Raw genomic sequence first — 24,328 nt, 5'->3', positions numbered from 1 at the left:
CTATCCTAGATGTAGTAGGTGCCAAAACCACACCAGCCAGCGACTGCACCCAAGCACCTCTAGCAGGGACAACAGTTTCTCAAGCCCAAGCCTACAGGCAGTGAGGAATTCACCTAACAGAGTCTGTGCATAGTCTCAGAGAAGAGAACCAGTATGCACCTGAAAGAACCAGTAGGGAGGACAGGAGCCCTGGCAAGTGTGTGTGCTGGAGCACCAGAACTAGACTGGTGTGTCACAGTGGTATGGAGAAAATAGCTGTGGGCTGGTACTGGCTGATCAGGCCCCTTTGCCTGCTTGCTCTTGCACACAGGAAATTCTGCTCTCATACTTCCCAGCACAATCAGCTAATTAGTGTGAGTTTGTTATTTTAATGTAGTTTATTCATATGTGACAGCTAGTAAAGGCGGGGTGAGAGAAGGTGGGGGGAGAGAGGAAGAAGGTAAGGTCTTAACTTCAAGGTCACAGAGAATCTTGAGCTAAATGGTCTCTATCAGAGTCACTTGCATAATTATTGCACCAACAATTAACAAGGCTCAATCCCAAATAAAAGCAAAAAAATTATTCTAAAGCAGCTGCACTGTCTCATTTCTTTATTTATTTTTGATTCCTCTGAGAGATGCCCAGACTAAGCAGGGTTAAAGGACGGAAGGCTGACACGAGCACACAGTCTGGCTCTTTCCCCAGAGCAGAGCCAAGGCAGACCCTGCCCTGCACTCCAGGGCTCAGGAAGAGCACTCAATAAAACACTTGCTGGTCACACATGCCACAGGAGTTACTGTGGGGACATTGCTGGAGGTGAAGCTCCCTCCAAAATGGGCTCTTGGATTTTTACATTGTGTTGAAGGAGGAGCCAGTCACATGGAGAGCGAACAGACCACGTCTTCAGACCTCAAATGATGAGGTTCCTCCACTGCACAGGAGTCCCTCGTGGCAGCTCAGCCCACACCTCCCTGTCACCAGCACAGAGGTGCTGCTCCACAGAAGCACAGTGAGATTAATCAGACCCCCTACAATGCACCCAGAAGCCACCATGACAACCCCTAATCCTGTAACATGACAGCCCAATACAAACACACTGAAACTTTAGACCTGCTGTCCAACAGCCAGAGAGTGGCTGCTTAGCGTAAACTCCTGACAGCTTCAGACACGCTTCCCTGTCAAGGACTGCAAGAAAAATAACCCCCCGACAAATATATCAGCCCCCCACACAAAGGGAGGCAAAATGTACTCCTCCACTTTCCAAACGCACCCCCGGCACTACCACCTACGTGCAATCATGCTTTCACGAAGGGAAAGCACACGATGCTCCCAAACACGTACCTCCCCATCTAGAAATTACAGCTGTTCAAAGAGCTGTGTGTATGCGCTGGCACACTCCGTAAACATAGTCCTACATGTACAGGTTAAGAAGTCCCATCTCCCCAAAATACATTCCTGTGCCTTCCCCCACGCATTCCCCTTTCACACATTCCCCAACACAAGCCCGCAGCCCTCTCGCATGCAGATGGGCACCGGCAGATGCTCATAAAGCTGCAAGTCGCTATTTGCTGGCACCTTCCCTTCCAATTGCATTCCCACTATGGAGGGCACAAAGCGAAGGCTTAACCTATGCGCAACTAGTACCACAGAGGGAATCTCAGGAGGCTGCTGTGAGCTCCTCATGGAGCCTGGCCAGGACACCTATGGCTCATGCTTACGGGCTCAGGCCAAGGGCCAGGAGAGCCCCGATGGCTGCAGGTGGCTGGGACGGAGCCTCCATGTGGTGCCTGCCCGGGGCCAGGGCACTGGGTCAGCATGGAATCACCAGCCTCTCTCCCAAACACTGCCTGGTGATTCCCTGACCATGTTCTCATGATACCCAGCCCTGCGTGACTGGTGAGATCAGCACCGCTTGCAGCTGGAGATAACTGGGAGGCAGACATGCGGCAGCCTAAATCCTCACTGCCCTACCCCTCTCTGCCAGGAGGGCAGGTATGGCAGATGGTGTGGGGTCAGTAGCTCTGACCAAAGAAGCTGTGACCAGTCTGGAGAGATGGTCCCGTGGAGGATCGTCTTCCCGAGGCCCGATGTCTTGCCTCGGCTGCTAGCTGGAGAGCCCGTGCAGAGGCTGTCAGCTCTTTAGTGATTGTCAGCTCGTGATTCCAGCTCAGCTCTGCAGGGCAGCCTCCAGGCCAGACCAAGGAGAGAGACGAGAGGCCTGTGTAGCTGTTCCGTACGAGGCAGCTTTATTGGTCCATACTCTGGCGAAGGGGAGCTAGGGACGAGCATCTCTCTGCCCTCGTACGGGCAGGGGGCTAGCTTTATAGCGATACAGGGGGTGGGTGTCAGAGGGTAAAGGCCAATGGGCTACAAAGGATCTGCACAGGGTCTCCCAGAGGATTCTGGGTCTGTCTTCTTCTCGATGTAACTGAAGAGTAGCTCCCTTTCTGGGGGGGTGCCTGCTGGGAGATTTAGGCAATCTCCTTATCTCAGCAGACATCCCTCCAGGGCAGTGGCTGGGCATACCCCACAGGCAGGTCCCATTATTCTGGTCTGGAGGTGAGCAGCCAAGTGTGTGCACCAGCTGGCAAATGAATATATAAATATTTATTCAAAGGAAAAGAGGAACAGACGTTCCTGAGGCTGCACTTGCTGCGTATGCAGCAATTCCAGGGAGCCTGCAACTTGTCTTTCATTCCTGTTCTGCCTCCTTCCATCTCACACACCCTGGCTTTGCCCCTCTACCTCCCCAGCTTCTGCCCCCCAGCTCCTGTCCTGTCCCTTGGCATCTTTCCTTTCCCTTCTCCTTGTGCTTGGGATTTTTCTCTTTAACATTTTGAGAATCTTTTCCTAAAGTTTAAGCTAAAAATAAAGCAAGTTCTGAAAACATACCACTTCCCTGATCTATAAAACTAACCCTCCCAGAGACCTTCCTGGAATGGGATTTGCTCTGAAATACCAGGGCTCTTGCACATCTACATCTCACCCATTCCAATATAGGTGGAAATCAGAACTCCCAGCTTCTCCTGTCAACCTTGCAACCACCTCTCTCCAAGTCTGGACACATTATCTTTCCATTCCCTTACTTTCTTGTCTATGGGATGGGAGGGACATTACCTCTAGCAACATTTCTGTTCCTCTCTTTTATGCTGTCAAGTCCACGAGCAGAAGGAAAACCCTTCTTACAGAGAAATGCTGAAGATGACCCTCAGATTGGAGGGGACCAGAGCACCTGTGTTTCATCCTCTTGGGCAGAGGGAGAGAAGTTGAGCTGCTGGATGAGGGATCGTATCTGCCCAAGGTCAGGACTGCCAGACCCCTGAAGACAGGCAGAGGCACCCTCCCCCCAGGTCGAGCTCCCCACCCCAAATCACTGTTTAAAGATTCCAGGCTAAGTAAACATCCCCCTTAATTTTCTTCGTCTAAATAGAAATGTTTTGATTTCACATCAATCTAAGGAAGCCATTTATAACCTGAGCCTGTCACACGGACTTTTCATCTCTGCCCGGGACAAACTCTCCCACAAGCTCTATTTACACTGAGCACTTCCTCTGAAAACAATGCCACCGGGAGTTTACTCCTCTTTCCCCCTCTCCACACCCTTTGAGGAGACACGGGCTCTTCCCCCTCTGTACCCATTCCCGTGGCAACTCGATGGCAATCCTCCCTTTGAAGGAAAGGTACAGCTTGCTGCAACCAGGGCTGGCAAAGAGATCGACAAAGCTCACCCTTTCGCTGCCCTGTCGGCCCAGACTGCTGCCCATGCTTCACCCCTCTCCCCCAGGTCCCCACGTGCTGCCAGCACCTCACATGCAGACCCCGGCCCTCTCCCTCCATGCAGCCCCTGAAGCAGCACCGTCTCACCCATAAACTCCACAGTGGGGTGCTGCAAAGCTGGGCATGGCTTAGCCCTGCCTCCCCCGAGGGAGAAAACGGGCTGTGGGGGACACACGGTGTGCAGGAACAAAAGGATCTGCAGCCCGGACCGAAACGGGCCATCCCAGCCAAGGGGCAAACTGCTACAAAGATAAATCCGGCTTTGTAGGGAGAGGAGGAGAGAGCCTAAGCCTGGCTTTAGCTTGCCTTATCAATTGGTGTGTCAATGAAAACACACCCTGGCAGAGGGGAGAAAGGGTCCCAGCTGGAAAAAAAAGGGCGTATGGGAACTGGATGAACCAGCTGGCATGGGTGGAGGGTAACAGCAGGGGCTTACGGCTGTGGGAAGAGCCAGGGTGCAGGGCGGACCCCTGCCCTTGGCGCAGGAGGGCCCGTTCTGGGGGGACAGGGTTGCTGGCTGGGGAGGGACAGCGTTGTCACTTCAGAGGGCTGGGTACATCGAACAGATGGAGCTTTCATATTCCTATTGAAGAGTTTTAAGCCCAGCTGAGCAGCTCCGTTCAGGAGGGAGGTCCCAGTGCCAGCTTTCCAGGAGCTGGAAGCTCTCATTCGATTAATTATTAACAGCATTATTTGGGGCGGGGAAGGGGAGGAAAGGACGGCTGACATGCTGCACAGTCCTTTTCTTTTTTAACCACTGTGGTGCAAACTTGACTGGAGAGACGCCGGTCTGCCCAGTAATCCCAAACAGGGAGGGCAGCACGGCTCGATGGGGTGGGAGGTGAGGGTGCTGCACACTTGGAGCCTCTTCACATTTGAGCTGCAGTCCCTAAAATGGAGCCAAACCTTCACAGCAGAAGGCCACTGGAGCATTGGGAACATGCTTCTCAGGAGCAATGCCCTGGCACTGCCCAGCCCCATGCTGGGAGGAGGCAGGGAAGGCAGCCAAATGTTCAGCCCCTACCAGAAAACATTTTTCCTCCAGCATGAAGACCTGTATTATCCCAGGCCGGGCCAGGGCAAAGGCAGAACATCCCAGGCATGGCCCTCAACGTCTTAGAGTGGATTTAGTGTGTATTCTCCCCTCTTCAGTTTATCAATAAAACATTTTATTGCTTTTAGCCCAGGAAATGACCTTGGATTAGTGGATGCTGTCTGTTCCGGCTGACCTTGGGGAGTTCACAAAGGCTCTTTAACAACCTTCTCTGCCCTGGAAGCATGGATCCCGCCTGTGCGTGTCTGCGAGGAGCTGGGGAAAGCCCTCGGTGCAAGACTCAGACCTGACAGGCTCTAGATCAGCACTGGGCAGGCAGGACAAGGAGAATCGAAGACGTGGGAGGAGAAATGAAGTGAGCAGCCAGGGCGTCCTTACCGAAGAGCTGCCAGCTTCACTCCCTGCTTTCCCACAGCCATGAGGGCTCTCCCCACACACCTCATCCATAAAGTGGGGAGGAAAGGCTGGGGACTCTGCTCTGGTCCCCCCAGCCAGCTCCTCCCAGAGCACAGTCTGCCTGCAGTCCTCGCTGCTTCACTTGCTCCTGCCCACCACACTGGCATCTACAGACTCACAAGGGCTACTTTTCTCCCTATCTGCAGCGCCCAGAGCTTGGTTCAGCCCTGGCCCAAAGGGGCAGAGAGCAGTACCAGTTCCCTCCAGCAAGCCCATCCTGCTTCCCTTTGCTCAACCTTCTCTGCTGCAGAGTTCAGCTGTAATTTCCTGGTGACAGTGAGGAGCAGTGCACAGAAATCAGCACTGGGCAGTGAGCGACAGGACACCCTGAGAACAGGGGGAAGCCATGGCCTCTGGAGTCCTGGTGCCCTGCACTGGAGCTGCCAGCTGGCTGGGCTGTTCCTGTTTCTCACCTGGCCACTTGGCTGCTCCAGTGTTGCTGACGGGGTTTCTCTGGGAGAAGAGCTTATGAACATAGGGACCCCCTCCTTTCCACAAACATAAAATAGCCACAGCATCTCTGAGCAGTGTGTATTTTCTGTGCAGAATTGTAATTCTGAAGGGAGAGAATGGGACAGGAGAAACCCGAGAGGAATTTTCCTCCTCAGGGGAGCAGACACAAGTGAAGAGTAATGAGCACGGAGCTGTAAGTCAGGGCCAGCTCCCTGCATGCCACAGGGCACAAACAGCCCACCCCCTCAGGCAGCCCCCTCGCTGCCCACCCCCATCAACACGAGCCTCCCTTTTTAGCCATGTCCTCTCCCAGTGTCCCCTGGAACTGGACACAGAAGTCCCCATTCTCTCCTGCAAATATCTCAACCCTTCCAGTGCTGCCCACAGAGAGAAGCCCTCCTGGAATCGCAGCCAGCAGGCAGGACCCCCTCCCCAGTGCCTGCTCCCAGCCCCCAGGTGCCCGTCTCCTCCAGTCGCATCCTCCTGAAGAGCGAGCCCTAAAGTGTTAACGGCGATTGGTGAAATGGCACAGCAGATTGCTACAATAAATAATTTACTGATATTTATAAATATTCAAATCAGCAAGCTTCAGAAATTGAAAGGGGGGGACTCAGTTGACGGGGAGGAGGGATGTTTAGGGAGGGGAGGGGGGTCTGACATTAATTCCCAGGCTCTCCAAATTCACTCGAGAACTGTTTCTCATTTCAAACAAATATTAAATCTTTTGGTGTCAAGCCTCCAAAAATAAAATAGCAAAGAGAAAGTCACCACCTCCTCGGTGGCTGATGCCTTGTCTGCCAGGACTCTGGGTGCCCTGGGTGGCCCTGTCCTCTCAAACAGGCTCTTAGTGGGGGAATGATGGCAGCCTGCACTGGCCAGGTGCCTGGGTGAGAGCATAAGCTCTCACACCCACACCTGTAATGCAGCCCACCACACCACCAACCACCACCCAAGACAGGAATTCCCATTACTATTATCTACAAGACCTTGCCTTGATCTTCCAGACTTTCTAAATCCCACCAGGAAGAAAGGGCTGGATGTTGGTGCAATGAAGATGGAATCAGACTCCCAACTCCACCTGGGAACACAGCTTTGTGACAGAAACGGAACCGGAGGTCAGGCCCCCTGACTTTCACTCCTTGCCTCTGGAAGGGAATTAGGTTTTGGTGATTCGATCTGGGGATTATGAACCAGAAATGCTGGCTCCCAGCCTGGTTTCCAATCACAGTGTAACCATCAGTCTCCCCAGCTTTCTGTGCCTTAGTTTCCCCATGCAGGGGAGGGGGAATGAGGACGATTATCCACCAGTGAGCCTTACCCAGTGCTTTGGGGTCTCTGTATCAGCACTCTATGTCACTGTGCTGGATTGTTACAGAGTCTTTTCTACCTCTGAGCATCCTACTGACCCCTTAGATGGCCAAGGGAGATGATCCCATGTCTTCCTGTGGACCACCCCATTGATAACACAAGGCTCCAGCATGGGGTGAACTTCCCCTAGATGAGTAATGGCTTTTCTAATGCACGGGCAGGCTGTCAGCTTCCCTACTCCCAGTGTTTTATGGGTTTAACTGAACGGCTCTGAACTCCCTAGTAAGAAATAAAGTTATCCCTCAGCGTCCCTTCTAAACATTTCACTCAGTGCAAACGGTGTTTAAGAAAAATGAGGACATATTTCTTCTTAAGGATGCAGTATCCCCCTTCAGAGGCCTAATTTATGCCATATATCACTGGCCGGGGAGAGAAAGGCAGTGCAGACCTCACACTAGGAGTGAGCTGGCCATAGCACAGCCACTCCTGCTGCAATGGTGCAGTGGACTGCAACTCAAAAAGTCCTCCAGAGTCTGCAGAGTCCCTGCTGGAGAGCCGAGCTGGCTGGCAGGCAGCAGAGCACGATGGACACCTTCAAATGCTCAGCACTGTGCTGCCTCCTCAGCTGCCGCATCCTGCTGCAAGCACCTCCTCACCTGCCCTGCCACAACCCAGCCCGACTCAGGGCCCTTCTCCCCTCCATGGCTGAACGGTGACAGCCTCCCCTGGCTCCTCTGCCTCACCCCACCAGGCTCCTCTGACACTCCTCTCTCACCTACCACTGACCTGCTCTGCTGCTGCCCCACCAGCTCTTCACAGGCATTTGGCACAGCTGGTGGGGAAAGTGGTTCAACTTTGAGCAAGGATAGGACTAATCCTTCTTCACAGCTCTTTAGTAACGCACGTCTGAACCTTTTCCCAAGCAGATCTCAAAAATTACTCTAAATGTGCTTTGATCTTGCCTACCCCCAGCTCCTCACTGGGAGACCCACTAAGGGTCTGCTTCTCACCCGAGCGCTGAGGCAAAGCTCCTCATCTCTGCCCTTCCCTTTGCCTTGCTCTGCACCCATGTGCCCTGGAACCTCCAAAGGACCAGAAAAGAACGTCTTTCTGCATACAAGTAACACAGGAAGCTTCTACAATTAACAAAAGGAGCAGAATGTAAAGAAGAGGGAAAAAAGTGGAGAACAGAGTCAGGAATTCTGATTCTGCTCCCCACTCTGCTACTGCTCCTTCTCTTTGGGCAAAGGACATCATGCGGGCTCCCCTTCTGCCCTGGCTCCCCTTCATCCCTTCACGGGTCACCCACTGGGACAGGATTTCTTGCTCAGCTTAGTGGGCCCAGTGCCTCTGCAATTTTAGGTACTAATGCAAAGCAAATAACAACAGAGGAAAAGCACTGATAGAGGACCGATTGAAGCTCAAAAGTCCCTTGTGTCCTGCTGCAAACTTCCTAGTTCATTTGTCAATGCAGGATCTTTGATAAGACATTTCAGCAGTTTCCTTCCCATGAAAACCTGCTCTCAGTGCTCCAACCCAATGCAGTGAGCGGGGTCTTGGGCTCCCCGGGCTGAGCAGCAGCTCCCTGGGAGCCTTCTGTCCTCACCGTCTTTCTTTCAGGTAACATAAGGCCAAGAGGATCAGCTTTTCTGATCCAGTTTCTCTTCCTTACCTTATTTATTTATTATTAATTTTTTAGTTCGGTTAAAAGGTTTACTATCCAGAGGAGCACAAGTAGCCTCACTCAGCCTAAGTAACTCTATAAATCAAGCAGAACTGCTAACATCTACATCACAATCCTGCCGTCAACCTCCCCACAGGTTGTGAAGAAAACCAAGGGGAAAGATGCAAAAACGAGCTCATCACCCTTAAGTCCCTGCAGACTGGCTGTGGCCCTTAGAAAACTCCCTGTGAAGCTGGACATGTTGTCAGGGCAACTAAATGCAAACACAGTGCCTAATTTCACCTCTCCATATTGGCATGGTTGGAGTGCTGTGCCAGGAGGACACAGTGGATGCAGGGAGGGAGGGAAGGGGTGGTGGAAGCAGAGGGCTGGGAAAGCCTCTGGAGCAAAGCCTGCTAGCTTGTGTGGGAGCCAGCTCCCAAGGAATGAAGATGAGGCCAAGACACGAGCCTCTTGGAAACACTGCACAGACCCCTCTCTAAAGGCTGAAAGAGTCGAGACAAAGGGTGCAGGGAAACAGGGAGGTGAGATCAAGAGGGAACCAGACTTAGCTGCAAATACCTGACACTGGGGGAATAAAAAGGACCAGGGAGAGACAACAGATCTCTTAAAGGACAGATTCAGAAGGGAATTCCTTGAAATTTCATCAGTCCCTCTTGGTGACCGTCTTTAATGCATGATTTTACAGAGAACCCAGACCCACCATGACCCAAGTCAGTGGACAGCAGCTCCCTGGTGTCAGGCTGGGCTCATCCCTAACCGAGGGCAGGGCTTAAGTGAGCCAGCTCCTAAAATAGGGTCCCTCTGACCCTTTTGGTAGTTGGTCAGCAGTTTAAGAGCAATTTGCAATCCCTTTCAGCACTATTAAGCTCAGACCCAACGAAGAATGCCGACTGCTAATTAACTGCAGTGGGAAGTCTGGAGCTAAATAGGAGTTGGGAGCGTGAATGCTTGTTGCACCACTAAGAAATGCAGGGCCAGAAAAAGTTCATTATTGTGGTCTTTCAAGGTCCTGCAAAGTAAATCAGTGTGTCAGCCTGAAGGAGGTGAGTGAAACTTCAGCACGGGCTGCATAGAAAGAGCAAACCAGAGCATCTCAGCCTTTCAGCTCATGTTATGTCCTGTCCACAGCCCCTGGCTACTGCCTGAGCTGTAACTGCTCTGGGCTGGGTGTGCAAAGGGGGCACACATGCCCTTAGAGGTTTCTGTGATCCCCAAGTGGGGCTGGAACTCTTTTGTGAATCCAGAGCAGGTACCCATTACGCACAGCACTGGGAGCTCAAGGGCTCTTGAATCCCTGAAGATGTCTGCGACCAGCAAATACTGTGCAGTGTGGTTACAAGAAATGCTTCCATCCTGTTGGAAGGAATGATCAGGCCAGAGGAGAATGAGCTCTGGTGTGAAAGCAGTGGGTCATCCCTGAGTTGTTAACTCAGCAGTCCTGTCAGAGCGGCACGGGAGAGCAAACCCATGGCTGGGCCACGTGGGCACTCACCCCATGCTTCCCAGTGCTCACACCACTCTAATTCCGTGTCTTGCCTTTTGCTGCTCTTCCTTCTGGTCATTAGGGCTCATCTTCTTATCCCCTGTGTCCTCGTGAGCCCATCCATGTGCCTGTGCTATCACTGACTGCAAACACCCATCCGTGGGAACACACACGTGTACAGAAACGTGGTTGTGCAGGTACACTATCACATGCAGAGGCACACATGACCCTGCACACAAACACACACAACTGCATGCACATGCTAAGGCACACCAGCCTGTGTAGCTGTGACTGTACAGGTGTCCCATCCGCACATACATATATGTACATACAGACACAGCACCTGCACCCCGCACGCACCTGGCTCCGCTCAGCCCCACACACACAGCCAGCACCCCACAGAGACCACCAGCACCCACGCAGAGCCCATGAGCAGCCACACGTGCAGCCACCACAGGCGGCCACCGGTGTGAGCAGAGCACCCGCGTGCACTCACTCCACGCACGCTCTCAGCATGAGCCCGCACGCCAGATGCAGTTTATTCTGCAGCTTGGAGCGAGAAGGCAGTGGACTCCCAGCTGGACCCTGCAGCCAGACTTGCGGCAGGGACAGACACATTCCCAATCCCACCGAAGAGCCCCTCTGTACCCCCCAGCCCATCTGCACCTCACACCTTAAGGCAGACAGAGCACCGGGGAGTGTCTCACTGGAGCTGACGTCCCAGCGGAGTGTGTGTGCTGGGCAAGGGATCTCTCCCTCTCTCTCTTCCACTCGCATCTTTTCATGAACTCTATTTCTCTTTCCTTTCTGAAAACAACTGAGCTGTAAATACTGTTTAACCTTCTTCCCCCCTTCCCCCTCCCCTCCGCACTATAAAAACACAAATATGCCATAACTCAGCTGGCTCAGCCGCCGCGCCTCCAACATGCCCTGCTCCAGGCCTCTCAGGAAGGTCATAACAAACGACTTTCCGATTCAGTGCTCCTGAAATAATTTTGTGTATTAAAACCTGAATCTGCACTTTCTGGACCGAAAGCCTCTCTTAATTATGGCAAGCGTCCTTGGGATGGACAGTGATCCTTCACTACAGCACTGCTAACCAACCGGAGAGGCAGTGGCTCTGGCTCCCCACCACCACCTCCTCCCGCTGCCCCCTCCCACCACCACCCAACCCACAGCCCCCCTTGCTCCCTCGCCCCCCCGCCTTCCCTTTGCCCAATCTGTTTTCAAAGTGTGTCTGTCCTTTATTAAATTGTTTTCTTTTCCACATTATCAGTTGCCATGGAGACCTCATCTCTCGGATTATTTGAATTTCATTATATCTATTGATTTGGGAGCATTTCATCTTTTTTATTGTTTTTCTGTCAATTTTCAAAACGAATAACCATCTAATTTGCGTCAGTGCTGATTATGTTTGTCCCTCAATAGAGGTCGGCAGCTGCGTCGGGGAAACAAATCAATGGGAAACCATCATAAACCTCCCCAGTACAATCTCCAGGATATGTGGGTGACATTCCACGCCTGCGAGAAACACTCATCATATCCAAACTTCTTTCTTTCTTTTCTTTTTTCTTCTCCCCTTTTTTTTTTTTTTTTGTTTCTTTTCCCCCTTGCAGCTAGCTCTGCTGGTCAGTGGTAGATACCATTTAAAATCATATTTATTTTACCGACAGACATGTACAATTTTGGGCACATCACATTTTCAGACAGGGAGAGGACAAGGGTAAGAGAAGTGGGAAGGAATATTTTCTTTTTGTAGGAAAGAAGCGAAGAAAAGAATGACGAGGGAAAGAAAAAGAGGAAAAGTAGATCGGGATTGCAAATTGCTTACTATGTTTTTTTTTTAAATAATTTATGCAATTTTAAGCATTTATGTATAAATTTTTTAATAAGCCACCCTGGAGCAAAATAGCCATTAACATCCCAACGTCCTTCTGTCCAATGGGCTCTTGTGCAGGATCAATTTCCGAGAGTACTTTCCTTTTTTTTTTATGACATGATAAAATGCTTTTAAAGCAACTTACACAAATATGGAAATTTTTTCCCCTCCTCTTTTTTCCCCCTCTCTCTTTTTTTTTTTTTAAACAGCCTCTTCTTTTTCACCAGGGAGAGCGAGTGAGTGAAAGTGTGTGTGTGTGCTGGGGAGGGTAGTTGGCAGAAGGATAGACCCAGCCCTAACTGGAATGGACCTGCCTGTCCTTCTAACAAGGGCATAAACTTTCATTAGCGATGCACACAGTCAAAGGCAATTTAGGGAAACGCGCTGTACAGAAAAGGAAAACCTCAGCGTTTTTACTCGGTGGCTCCTTGGCTCCGTCCAGGGGGCTCTATCCTTGAGCTCTGCTTACACTCTCCAACCAAAGTGACCCCACTGGCCATGGGGAAGGCAGGAGGGAACCAGGAGGAGGCTGGGGCTGCTCTGGGGGATGCGTGTACCCGGCCATGCCAGCAGCCCACACGCCCCGAGCTGGGCCAGGGAAGCCAGTCAATATTAATGTCTTGCTGGAACACACTGGTCCTGCAAGAGGCCCAGAGGTATCTGTTGCTTTGCCCACTGCAGAGCTTCCCCCTCCAAGGGGCCAGTCCTCCCCAAAGGCCTCTATTTTGGGTTCTGCACACTGACAAGGAGCTTGCAGCTGCTTGATGCCCCTTTGGGGCATTAGTTACAAGCTGGCTCTGCCCAGACCAGACAGATGTGTCGCTGCTGCTCCTGTTTCCACAGGATATACAGACTAGTTATTTTTGCAGCTGGGACATGTTTGGCCTCACACAGGAACCTGGAAAATACCATTCCTGAAGGGACGGCTCCTGCCACTGGCCCCATGAGCAGGCACAGCTCTGCGGAGGACGGATACGAGTGCATGGCTGGAGGGAGAGCAGGCCAACATGAGGGGCTTCGTGGGGTCTGAAAGTCATGACCACGTGTTGGAAATGAAACAAAACTGTATCTCCAGCTACCATTCTCTTGGCCCTTTGGCTTTGGGATTGAAGTTTATGCACCCTAAGCCAGCTGTACGTTATACATGCCCAAGCATGAGAATCCCTCTGCATGCCCCTATTATTTGCTCCAACATGAAGCCCTGACAGTGGTTTTTCTACAAGAGCAGATTTCTTTACCTTTTTGTATGACGTACACCCAGAGATAATACAGACCTATGAATTTAATCCTACTGACAGCAGGTCTGCACATTACTGGTACCTTTCACAGACCCCTGCACTCTCCCAGGCCTGTGCAGCCCCAGAGCAGGCTCAGCCCAGCGCTGCAGTGCTGGCTGCTACAGAGCTGGGCATACACCTGTCCCATCTGCCATGTTTGTGGGTATTTGAACTAAAGCAGAGGGGAAAAAAAAAAAAAAAAAAAATCCCTGGGGCAGCCCATGCTCAGCTGGAAAAACACAAAGTGCCGAGAACAGCAAACCCAATCAATAATAATCACAACCCCAGCAGCGGGTGAGGAAAGCATGAACTGTTTTGGCCTGCTCCCTGCATGCTCACCCACTTGGGAAAACACACACTCCCCAGAGGCCCATGATTTCATCCCCTCCCAGCCCACCCTACACTCATCCTCACCAAAGAGCTTTATGGAGTGCAAGGGAGCCCCCAGGCTCCCGCTTCTGAACAGAAACTTAGCAAAGAGGAGAGAGGGGCCCTGCACAGCGGAACTGGACTCCTGGCAATGAGCTGGCACCTGAGGAAGGTTCTTTCTCCCAGCAAAGTACTCCTTACACCCCACACCCTCCTAACCTCTTCTCCCCTCCAAAGTTTTGCCCTTTGTGTCCCCCTTCCCCTCCCAGTTGCTGGCCTTGGCCTTAAGGCGCTCTTCTTTTCCCCTCTTCTTTCCTCAAGTTCCCAGCACTATTCCACCTTTCTCCTTCCCAGCATCTCCTGCCAAAGCTCTTGTGCCCCAGCCTGCACCCCCACAGCTTCTTTACACCTCTCTCCCCTCATTCCCTGTGGACCCAACAGCCAGGTCTGGCAGAAAAAGCTGGGCTTCCCAGAGGACCAGCACTGCCAGAGACCAGTGACCAGCGTGGGGAGGGGGAACATGGAATTCTGTCAGGGAAAACATGGGAGCTCTCCCTTCTGGTCTCACATCACTCCTCACTCAGATCGTACAGATTTGGGGGATTTCACTGCAGCAGCAGAGGTCAGTAGGAGCTGAAGGTTTTCAGATCATATATATCACTCTATATGGCCTTGTCTATAATGAGTGCTAAATATAGCCAAGCCAAACCTGGAGGTGACTTCAGTGCTGTGGTGCAGTGACAGCAGCCACTGCACAAGCACTCTCCACTACCTCAAAGCAGTGCAGATGTCAGAAGTCACAATCCAAAATCAAGGATGCCTGTGAATCCTCTGTTCTCCCACTGCCAAGAGTGTGAGCCAGGTTCTCTCCCTTCCTCTCAGGTCTCCATGAGTCCTCATTTTGAGGAGTCAAAATGAAGCATCATCTTCTTGCTCCAAGGTCCATTTTTTCCATGGGATGTTGGACCCCTCCTATCTATGACATGCCAGCATCTGTGTCAGCACAGCTACTTAAAAACTTAACCAGTGGAAGAAGCTCTGAATAGAAACGGAAAGTCTCTTGTGTGGGTCAGAATAATTAGACTGAGCTCAAATTGGCTATAGGCATCTGCTGCTGTGTCTGAGCAAAATCAAGCCATGCTGCTTCCATCAGCATCTCTCCGCTGTTGGCCTCAGCCCGCAGAACTGAAGGGATCGCATACTGCCTTGTACAGGGCATCTCTGGGAACAAGACTTGCCTCAACTGAAGCCATAAAGCCTCCTTATCCAGATATCATTAAAGCCAAGAGAAAAGAGGCCAGACAGAGAGATTGAGATGAGCCATTTCCCCAACAAACTTGCTTCCCTTTTTCATTCGCTCCTTTCTTTTTTTTCCCCTTTAACTGTCATTAAAATAACAAGTTTCTGTTACAGTCTAAACATTCCCACATTGTATAAAGGGTTATGTTACACTAGAGTCACTGCCGGGCCCAGTGTTTGCACAGAAACCTCACTGCAGGTCCCCCCTCCTGACGAAGTGACTTATTAAAGTTTAAACAGTAATTAACAGAACAATAAAAATAAAGGGATGTTTGGGGAGTCGTAGTGCACACAGGGTTTTTGGCAGTGCCAGCACTTTTCAGTGCCCTGTGCTGGCAGAAAAAACGGCTGCAAAACCAGTGGGAGAGATCGTGTGCTGGAAGGCAGGAAGTGGCCGCAGCAAGGCCAAGGTACAATCCCAGCCCCAGTGCGAGGGTGTAGAGAGCAGCAGGATGCAAGGAAAGGGTTTGAGGGACTGGGGAAAGGATGCTGAAGGGTCACCTGGCAGAAGGCTGATCAGATTCAGTGGTCACCGCCAGCCCTGCCCTCCATGTGCACATCAGACAGCATCAAGAACCTCTGCTGCCTGTTCTCCCATCCTGCTGAGATGGCCTGGACAAGCCCGCAAAATCTGTGTTTGGGGAATTGTGTCTCAGAAGCCAGAGCCAGGTTTTGGGGAAGTGGCTTCTCTATTTTAAAAGAGTAGTAGAGAGGAAAAAGCAACCGCAGAGCAAACCCCTGAGAAAAATCTTGCCATAGAGAGAGCTTCCACAAGAGATTTCAAAAGCAGCTCCCTTGCCTGGGAACTTTAAAAACAGACAGAAGACATCTTGTCTGATGTCTGCAGGTGTGAGCTGCAGATCCAACAGCATGGTAGTAGTTCTGGGGTCATTCCCTCCTGAAATGCAGCCAGAGCCAGGATCACAGGATCAATCCCTAAATTCTTGCCAGAGCCAGAACTTTCCCAACCCATGTGAAGTTGGCTAATCAGAGCTCCCTTTACAGAAGAAAACCTGCTTTTCCTCTGTTTTGTTCCTATTCCCAGTAGCTTGGCTTGCCCAGGATGAGCTCTAGAGCATGTGGGTAGAGTTTAAGCTTAGGTTGCCAGCCCTCCCTGTTACCCAACATGCAGCAACGCAGAAAGATCTCATCTGAAGATATTTTTGGTGCCTATTGTAGCTATTCTCAAATGTTTGCCTCAGTAGCTCACAGTGCTAGCAGGCTCCAGCCCTGATGTGTGACTCAGTACACACAGCATTGTGCAGTCCCATGTTTGCTAAATCTCTTCCAGTACAATTGCTCAGTTTGCAAATAAAATGACAGCTCCATGAGGGTGTATCTCCTGCGCAGAGGGAACTCAGGGAGTGCTGCCTTGAGCCTCTCCCAAATCTAGGACTTGGATCCTGGTCTGTCTGGGGAGCAGTGTGGATCTGACCTGACCTGGGGACTGCCCTACTGCTGTGAGGATGTACATGGAGACACCCAGCACCAGCCCACAGCCTCTCTTCCCTCTGCTGGAGTGCAGGAGGAGGAAACGTCAGTAGACAGCTCCAGAAGTCCCAGTATTGCACCAGTACAAGTCACCCACGTGAGGACACTGGGACCCAGCGTGCCTGCTGGAGGATCCTTCTTGGAGGATAACTCCCATTGTGAGGTGGGCTTGGCAGTGTCGGGTTAATGGTTGGATTTGATGACCTTAAAGGTCTTTTCCAACCTAAAGAATTCTATGATGTTTTGAATTCAGCCCAGACTTTCAAGGTGCTGGTTTATTAAGCCATGAGGAAGCCTGCACCAGCCACAACAGCCTTGCAAACAAGTGCCAGGGTAGAGGGCTGGCATGCCAGGGTCCAGAATTAATGAAACCAAGACCCTGTCAGCCTTGGTGATTCTACTGCATTTGGGTGTGATAAACTTGCACGGGGCTCCACAGAGAACATGAGATGGAAGCAAGGGAGAAGGGGGATGTCCTTTCACTTTACACCTGTGTTTTAACTGGGCCCCAGCAGCTGAGTTGTGTGACACAAGACTCTCCCTGCCTCCCTTGCTGCCTTGTCCCATTCAGCAACCCCTTCCCTGCTCAGGATGTCTCCACAGAAGCCTTCCTGAATCCTAGTGAGGTCCTTGGGTCCCACTGCCAGGGAAGTAAATGGGATGTGACAGATACGTCTTCATTGACAGCCTTGTCTGGCCAGCAACACTATGTTCTCTTATCCCCAAACCTTCTATTGCAACACCTTTTTTTTTTTTCTCTGTGGCTTTTCTACCTCCCTGGGAAATTAAGTGCAACTGGCTTGTTCAGACTTGCCCTAGAGACAGTTTCCAAAGTAAGCCCCTGAATCCACTGCAAGCCAGGCAGCGCAACCTCTGCCTGAAACCCCTGATCAGCTGAGCTGCTGGCTCTGGCTTTTTCTTCCTTTTGCTGCCCCAAGCCAGCTGGATGCACAGGAACAGCAGCTGGGATTCAGCACTGGAGCAGGCTGCTGTGTGAGGGTCTGCAGTTCACAGGAAAGGCAAGTATAGGTGTCTGTCTTCTGACTCACTCCTGAGGTCTCTCTGCACATTCCCAAGGTTTCTTTGAACTGATGTTAGCTGAGCTGCCAGTCCCTTTCTGGAGGACTCTCCTCACTGAGGATGGGCAGCTCATCTCCAGACACTCAGCCCAGTGCCTCAGCTGTTTCCGACTTGCTGGGCTTGATCTCTCTCTGACTGATCTTATGCTCATGTCACTCTGCTCAGCTCAGGAGAATCATTTCCCAGCTGACACCACATCAGTGACAGGAGGGAGCTTATGCCTTTCCACTGCCACTCACACTAAACGGAGAGAAAAAGAAACACCACCCAAATCTGAACTTTTCATCCCATTCACCCAACTACGGGATGTTTCTCAACTCCTGGCTGTGCTGGAGTCAGGGTCTCCAGACTCCTTTGCAGTGAGAGTGGCAGTGCTTGAGAGGGGAGAGGTGTTGAACAAGTACAAGCAGGTGCAAATAGAACAACAGAAGGTGCCCCCAGGTCAGCACTCACGTGCATTTTCCTCGGCCATGTCTGAGGAGACTTGGAGTCAGAACAGAGCACAGCTTTGCATGGGGGTCTCAAACATGTTCACAATGCAGAAAGACTGTCCTGTGCACTTCCTTTTCCAACACGTCGTTCAGGATGTCTCTACAGCAATGCCAGTAACTGCCTGTAGGGAATGTTATGTTAGAAGATTATCTAATGCACTCTTAATCATCTGGTCTTGCAATCTACAGTGGGAAATCAGGGCAGCCAGCATGGTATGACCCTTCTTCCAGACACCACTGAGTTCAGATACCATTATCAGTGGTAGCCTGGTCCATGTCCCAGAACTTAAGCTCTCTTTTGGTTAACAGGCCATGAAATTATTTAGACTATTCTTCATGTTACATTTTGTTATATTTGTAATTAACACAGAAGATCAGCAGTGCCACTTTCTGTATTTTGCTGAATACAGGGGAGACAGTGCTTAGAAGCACTTAGTCTTAACCTAACTCTGTCTTGTTAGGTTTAGGGGAAGCCAACTCTTCAGAGCAGACCTGTCCCACAAGGAAAGTGTTGGGTATTGCCAGAGACCGTAATCCATATATGTCTGAAATATGATATGGGAACCAGCACCCTAAAATCTGGTCTTACCTCCTTTCTTTGGAAGGGACTTTTAAACAAAAGAAAACAGTCTGCCAGCACACTCAGTGTTCGGCGCCATCTTCAATCAGGGAAGCCTAATTATACCCATTATACTGATGAGGAAGCACTGGCACAAAGCTATGCATTCGCATGGCTACAGATACAAAGCAAATCAGTGGCAAAGCTGGAATTAAACCCAAGAATCATGGTGATGAGCTCATCACCCACCTCAGCACAGCCCCATGCGGCTGGTCATGACCAGTCCTACCCATGTCCTGCAGGTTACAGAGCTGGTGTGGAGCCCTCCACATATCTGCTTAACAGCTAGAAGTTTCAATCCCCGTGCTGAGACGGTTTGGGGTGCTCTGGGACACTCAGGGACTGGTCACATCAGCTGGCCACAAGGACCAGTCACTCAGTTCACTGTATGAGACAGACTGGTGGGCTGCAGAGACCCAACAGCCAGAACATCAGGTCTGAGCTACTAAGAGACCCTGCAACCACAGAGACCAGGCAGGGATGAATCATCTGCTCCTTCTGAAGCAGCTTAATCAACTCCCCTGCATGTGGATCCTCACAGCAGGTCCAGCCTGAGCCCTCTACATATTATTGATTCCCTGGGACATAAAGCCCAGAGATTGTCCTTGGCACCAGGGTCCAGCACTTGCCCTGCACTCTCCCTGCCAGGTGCTAGGTGCTCTGGTCTAAGAAAGGCTGCAGAATCCCTCGGGACTGAGAGTCATTACATAAACAATACAGTAGGATCATGGGCTGTAATTGTAAAAGCGCCAGAGGTCTTGGCACCAGAGTCTGCCTCAGCAAAGGCCTCTATATGGAGACCCAAACAAAACAAACAAAAGCCCAAATTCTCTTGGTGCTTAATGAATAATAATAAATAATAAATAATAACCGTAAGAGCCAACCTAGCAAGACAGATGTGAGGCACCAGGGCAGCTCTGAGGAAACACCAGCCCTACAGTAGTCACCCTCCTTCCCCAGTTTCCAGTATGCTGAGCTCAGGTCACAGGGTTCTTGCAGGGTTAGGCCCAGGGGGAAGCCTGGGATTTCTGTCAGGAATATGCACACCCCCACCCACCCAGTCAGATGTGTAGGAATTGCAGCCTCTGTATGTCCCTGGACTGGAATGTTCACCTGCTAAGTGAGCACACACCAGCTCATGCCCAGCTCCTTCTTATTGCAGATCTCTCTTTAAGAGCTAAAGGCAAAAAGAAGCAGATGGAGCTGAGCAAGGGAATCCCAGGTAGGTGTGAGTCCGGAGAAGCCTCTCCCCAGCATCATTACAGTCTGGACTCAGAGTCCCCCACCTGTTTTGTGCAAGCTGAGCTCCCGGCAGGACACCAGGATAGCTGCTTGGCAGGGACACTGGGCTGAAACAAAGGGCCTAATTTAAGTATTTTTATAACTCGGTGCTTGTGACAGTGGGTTTAGCAGTTGCCAGCCATCTGGAATAAAGAATTACAGCCACCTCCCCTAATCCTATATTGCCTAAACCCTAAAGCTGGTTATGGTGCAAGTATGAGGCAGCAGGTTGGGAGGAGACAGCGATGGGAAGGTGGGGGTGGAGAAGGGACCACAGGAAAATTGTCAAACTTATTTTTTTTTTCCTGCGAAGTGCTGGGTGGCCCCAGATATGTCAGAAGTATTTTTGCTAGGAATCAAGAGAAGACAGAGCGAACAAAAACGGGGGAGAGGGGAGACAAGGAGTCCTCCATGACCACACAGTCGCATGCACCACACACACACACGCACACAGAGGCTTACTGGTCTGCGCAGGGCTGTCAGGTAAATTAGATCTGAAAGCTGACAATTTCTGACCATATTTCCTTGATTATTTCAAACAAATGCACACCAGCCGCTGTAAGGAGATTAAAGTGACATAAACGTCCCGAGTGGGAGGAGGGAGGGCAGAGAATTCAGGTCACCCCCATCCGTCCCCCATTTGACAGCCGCTATATCGCTATCCAATCCAATAAAAAAATCCCCCCCTTTTGCTTTAATTAATTTTACAGCTAGCTTGCTTAATTACTTTCAATCAAAATCCTCCTGCCATCGCAAAATTAGAGATGGTTGAGCTCCATTAGCCTAAATTCTTCATTTCCATATAGAAAGAGGCTCCCTCAGCAAAGCCAACGGGGCTCCCTCCTATTCAAGCTGCCATCGGACAGATGCCTGTCCCTCTGTCTGTCTTCAGTTCCTTGGGAGAAGGAAGGTGGGGAGGATACAGTCTTGTTCCCACCTTCCCCTTACATAGAGCATCTCCTTGAAAGCCCTGGACACGGAGGCCTCTCTGCTCGCAGCAAAGCCCACAAGAGGTGAGGACAGCCTGCCCTCCCAGCCCTTCTACGGCCGTGCTGGAACGAGCTTTTCCATGGCTGCACGAGGGAGCTGGATGGCCCAGCCCTTCTGCTGCGCTCCCAGCACTGGGGACAGGATCTGGAAGGGACACTGCTCCCACTGAAGTTGGTTTGAGCACTGCCACTGTCACCCCACACAGGTGTGCAGGCACCACTGACTCGAGGTGATCTCTGTGGACACATGGAAAGGACATCAAGGGGACACAGGGGCAGATCATCTTACATTTGCCTGCTGTGGGTTCGGTACCTTCCTTTGGAGCATCTGGCACTGTGGGCCACAGACCTGTGACATTCCTGCAGCTGCCGTAGGCATCAGTAGCACCTCCCTCCTGCGAACAAATCCTGAACTGTCCCATTTTGGGGACAATGGAACCTCCTCTGAAGCACAGGGAGTGGCAGCAATAAGCCACATGGCACAGTAGAGGAGACAAGAGGAGACTGGGTGGAGAGGATGGATGCAGGAGGAAACCCTGGAAGGAGCTGGACACTGGGAGCAGAGGAGAACCAGCTCCTCTCAAAGGACTACAGGAACTGGAATTATCCAGACCATTCCATGCTTTCCTCCCGTTTTCTCCCATCTCCTATGGTCTCCTTTTCCACATCCCCAAACTAATTGCAGAGCAATGGTTCTACTGGAATTTTAGCTATGTTCTGTGTAGGTACCGAGCCCTGGGGACCAGCCAGAGGAGCCTGGCTCCTGTTCCCTTCTCCTGCCACCTGCCCAGGCCACACCTAACCTGGAGCTGCAGGAAGGTCACACCAGCACCCCAGCCTCCACGCTTTCCCACCCTTCAGAAAGCTCACAGGGATTCATAAGCACCAGAAGCTCAACTCCCCCCCAGCTCCAGGGAGGACAGGTCAAACCCCTCTTCTTTAGAACAAAATAAAGAAGAGACAAACACAGACCTATTTTGTTTATAAGCTTAAAACTGAATCCAATGGCGCATCTACCTGGGGATTTTAGATTAAATGGTTTAAGAAACTCAAATAGGCTTTTTAATCCAGTCAAATAAAAAGAGCCCCAAAGAAGCAAAGAATTCACCCTGCTGAGCCTCACGCCTATCCAGACAGCCAGGCATGAATGGCTTTCTTGCTCTCTGCCACTCCTCCCCACTCTGGCATGGGACAGAATGTATTTGCCAAAATCTGGAAGCTTAGGGTACACCCTGTTCAGGACTTGTGAAGACTTCACTTTCCCATGGACAATCCACTTCTATCACACTGTGTAACACCTTCTTCATCCTTTCTGTGTCCTTCTATGCTCTTCAGCTGGGCCTTTCTCCCTAACACCTGGCAATGTGAGTGCAGTGCCAGCCCTGGTTACATAACCAGAGTCCAAGAGATGACACCAAAACCCCTAATCCCCATTCAACACACATATATAGGCACTGTTTTTCATATGAACTACACTCCTCAATGCTTCACAAGAAAAGACAAGGAGCCATGTGCTCTTGAGATGCAGTGGGGACCAGCAGGATCTGCCAAGGGACGCAGCAGCCGGACAGTCAGCCCAGGTCTGATGGATGAAGACCAAACCTACATGGACTCAGGGAATGTGATGAACATCTGGAGCTGACTCCTGACAGACACCAGGATGCAAGGGGGCTCTATTCTCTGCTGGATAACCACCTCTCCAGGACTTCCAGCCTCCAGTATCACATCACACCAACTTCCCAACAGAAACGGTCCCCTCTGCCCCACTGCTGCTGTTTCACTCCGGAAACGCTCAGATCCAGCCTTCCCCTGAACATGCTCTGCAATAAAATTCCCGACTTGTGTCTCGCCTGCTCCAATGCTCAGAGCAGCCGGGACAATAGAACAGAGAGGCCCTAAATCCACCAGACTCACCCTAAATAGCAATGGCCCATAATTTTGCCTGACATTCAGGAGCTTGTTATTCTTTCCCCTCGTCGCCTGGCTGGAGCTGTTCAGACCCATCAGTGTTATTCTATGCATTAAATGGGAAAAAAACCAACTCAACAACACCGGAGAGTTTCCAAGCCTGCCCAGTGAGGGCTGAAGGGGCACTGTCCATAGCTGAGCCAGCGGTGGGAGAACAGGAGGAATCAATGCCTCAAACCCAGACCCATCCACTCTGCAGGGGAACAGCACGAGTGGGTCCTGCAGAGACCCCCAGCAGAAACACATACCCTTTTCTCTGCTTCCATCCCTACCTACCAAGGAAACTGTAATCTCTCCCAACCCTTCCAGTCTCCCACCTGGTGCCCAGGAAGGCTGCTGCCCACCCCTCCCCACCACCTGGCAGTGGGGAGCTTTAACCACGACAGTTTGGGGTTTGGGTTTTGGTTTTTTTTTCCAGGCTGGCTCCAGCTGATTAAGGACCTGCAACAGGATGTAGGGATTACAGCAAAACCTGGCTGCAGATCGGCTGGGGCACAGAGCCAAAGGAGAGAGCGAGGATTGCCCCCAGCCTGGCTGCCAAACCGGCACTCATCCTGCTGGGAGGCTGTGAGGGCTGGAGCTCTGTGCTGGAACAAGGCCCCTGCCCTCGCTGGCTCTGCTGGGGAATGGCCCGCAGCCCACGCTGACAAACATGCCCACATGAAGGGCAGGGCTGTGAGGACATGGGATCTGTGGCTTACGGGGCTCTCTGGAGAGAGGAAAATCCCTACAGCCTCGCTCTTTGTGCCCTCACCTCCGGCCAAACAGAAGTGCAAGGAGGCAGGTGCATCCCCACCTCCTGATTTGAGCAGCAGGAGCAGCCTGAGCTGGAGACGCCTCATGATTCCCTGGTATCTCTGCCAGAGTCTGCACCACATAGAGCTTCTAGTGCGTATCCCGGAATAACACACAGCAAAATACTCTGTGCTGAGTTTTTAATCCAGGAAGAAGTGGTCAGGGAAAGCAATAATCTCAGTTGGCACAAGGAGCACAGCAGGATCTTGCTTCTGGGGAAGCATCAAGAGCAGAATTAGCTTCAAGGAAACTCTGGGGGTTTTTTTTTCTTCTGTTAACACTGATCCCTGCCTGGACCAGCAGCAGCAGCAGCAGCTCCCAGCATCTTTCTAAAGTGCCTGTCACTGCAATATCCAACTGCTGATATCTCCTAGGGAACATCCCCCCAAGCTTGGGTTTTCCACATCCCCCTTAGATTGGAGCAAGAGGGACAGCAGCAATGGGAGCAGCCCTCCTGCTCTGACCCGAAGCTGTTAGCCTCGAGTCCTGTTTTAATCAGGTCTGGCAGAGCTGCTGCCTCGCTTCCCAGCCTGCCACCTCAGAGGGATAATTTGCCACCGCCTTCTCAGAGAGCTCTGTGGAAGTGCTTTGCA

At 51.3% G+C, this 24,328-nt stretch overlaps 1 protein-coding gene across 6 annotated transcripts in view; it reads right to left on the bottom strand.

Moving 5' to 3' along the window:
- CASZ1 (castor zinc finger 1) overlaps window positions 1-24,328 on the bottom strand; it is a 161,982-nt gene that overhangs the window by 46,533 nt on the left and 91,121 nt on the right. For 3 of the 6 annotated variants that reach the window (XM_017744020.1, XM_017744019.1, XM_008641139.2), the window contains one exon: window positions 18,046-18,205. The exons of the other annotated variants lie outside the window; for them this stretch is intronic. In XM_017744020.1, coding sequence (XP_017599509.1) covers window positions 18,046-18,064 — 19 coding nt within the window. In that variant the 5' untranslated portion in view covers window positions 18,065-18,205. The remainder of the gene's footprint in view (window positions 1-18,045; window positions 18,206-24,328) is intronic. 6 annotated transcript variants of the gene reach the window in all.

The sequence above is a fragment of the Corvus brachyrhynchos genome, unplaced genomic scaffold (genome assembly GCF_000691975.1).
Source record: "Corvus brachyrhynchos isolate BGI_N302 unplaced genomic scaffold, ASM69197v1 scaffold68, whole genome shotgun sequence".
NCBI lineage: Eukaryota > Metazoa > Chordata > Aves > Passeriformes > Corvidae > Corvus > Corvus brachyrhynchos.
This window is presented reverse-complemented; position numbering and strand designations above follow the sequence as displayed.